This window comes from Olea europaea, unplaced genomic scaffold (assembly GCF_002742605.1).
Source record: "Olea europaea var. sylvestris unplaced genomic scaffold, O_europaea_v1 scaffold5448, whole genome shotgun sequence".
NCBI lineage: Eukaryota > Viridiplantae > Streptophyta > Magnoliopsida > Lamiales > Oleaceae > Olea > Olea europaea.
In genome coordinates, this window is record NW_019263778.1 from 2,410 (window position 1) to 4,169 (window position 1,760).

At 35.8% G+C, this 1,760-nt stretch overlaps 1 protein-coding gene across 1 annotated transcript; it reads right to left on the bottom strand.

Moving 5' to 3' along the window:
• Positions 1 to 327: 327 nt before the first annotated feature.
• On the bottom strand, positions 328 to 1,754 carry LOC111388993 (protein TIFY 10B-like). The gene is made up of 4 exons (XM_023013826.1): positions 1,692 to 1,754; positions 1,062 to 1,513; positions 917 to 974; positions 328 to 556 (listed from the first exon to the last, which is right to left on the bottom strand). The coding sequence occupies exons 1-4, from the start codon at positions 1,742 to 1,744 to the stop codon at positions 475 to 477; spliced, it is 645 nt and encodes a 214-aa protein (XP_022869594.1). The 5' UTR covers positions 1,745 to 1,754; the 3' UTR covers positions 328 to 474.
• Positions 1,755 to 1,760: the final 6 nt, after the last annotated feature.

Here is a 1,760-nt window from a genome sequence, read left to right on the forward strand (position 1 = left end):
TGTGATGCATGCCGTGCTATGACGATACACATGATAATATATACACGCATTAAAAAGGAGTAATGCTATTCAACATTACTGGTGTTAAGCATATATGACAATTTCATTTAAATGCAAAATCAAACGACTCGTTTAGTTGAACTTATAAAATGTAGTAATCTATATTGGCGCTTTAGCACCAACGGTACTAGATAACATTATTCTTAAAAAAGACACAAAATTACATACCAGGTAACATTGTATCAATTATCAATGCTATTGAGTTACTCCTCGTTAGTTAACTTTTGAAATTGAGACAAGTCCAACATTAGGAGATTGGCAATGCAATGGAAGTGAAAGAAAAATTGAAGAATCATTAATAAACTGTTAAGTTCTATCCATAATAAAACCCAAATAACGAGATTAATAAATTGAAAAAAAAATCATTCAAGATAGTGGTAGTGTAAGCTAGTTTAAACCTTGTAACCCAATTATCTATAATTTGAGCTCAAGCTGCTCATCAGGCTTGGATGAATATTCAGGCTGCTCTTGAATTTGGTTTTGCTCTCTTACAGTCCTGAATCAACAAAAAGGGAAGCAAAAATAGTCAAAATATAGTTCAAATATTATGTAGCCCGTTGACGAATCATTACATATTGTAACATCAGAGTTGATCTCTTGCCCATAGTAGGTAGGGATAACAATTGTCCACTGTTGATGTAACGTTGTCAAGGCTTACTTTTTTTTACTTTTCAAATTAAAAAATGTTTGACATGCTAATGTGGAAATATCACGTCAACAGGTGGGCATTATAACTCCTACCCTATATGGGAGTTAATTTTTAATTACAGCATTGCCTCGAAGTAAAATTATCTTTAAGAATTTTTTGCATTAGAAATTTTTTTGTGTTACAAAAGTACGGTGTGAAGTTGCTTACCTATCTTTCCTCTTTTCAAGGAATCGATGAAGTGATGATCTTCTTACAATTGGCAAATCTGAAAGAAGAAAATTCCATATGTAGTCCATAATAAAAAAATTTTTTTTTTCCTGAAAATGTAAATTATTTTGTCAAAAGCTAATACCAGAATCACTGGCTTCAAGTTGTGGTGAAATCCTTTCTTCTGGTCTAGAGCAATAGGCTACAGCACCGCCAGTGTTCATTTTCTCAGTGCTCGAATTCAGCAAAATCCCTTTAGCCTTATGAGAACCACTAGGGTCGAGTCGGGGCGGAAGCCTTTCCTTTGCCTCCTTGTCGGGATCGGGCAAAGTCCATTTAGCCTTACGAGAAGAGGCGGCATCAGGTCTTGGAGGAAGTCTGTCTCGTGCAGTAGCGGTCGACACCACAGCATTACTCGAATTTAGTTTTTCTTTAACGTGGTTCGACAATATGCCTTGGGATTCCTTACAGCTTTCCTTGCTAGCAAATTCTGCAAGTTCTGTTACTTTCTCAGCTGGGTAATCATCAAATACCAAAACTTTACCAGCATAAAAGATAGTCAGCTGAGCATTCTTGGACTCCACTGTTGCTGTCTCTCTGCTAAATTCATGAAAAATCTCATTAATTACGTAGCCCCTTCCAAAAATGGCAATCTGCGTTAATAAATTTGGAGTCGACTATAAAATTTCCTTTTTGTCACTTTATTGGATTGATTACTAGAGTCAAAGTAAACCACTCTAAGAATAAAACAACTCAAAAAGTTAAAGCTAAAAACCTTGTAACGGCCTTATTCGAGGCATTGTGTAAATTACTCGAAGAACTTGGCATGCCTCGGACGGGAACG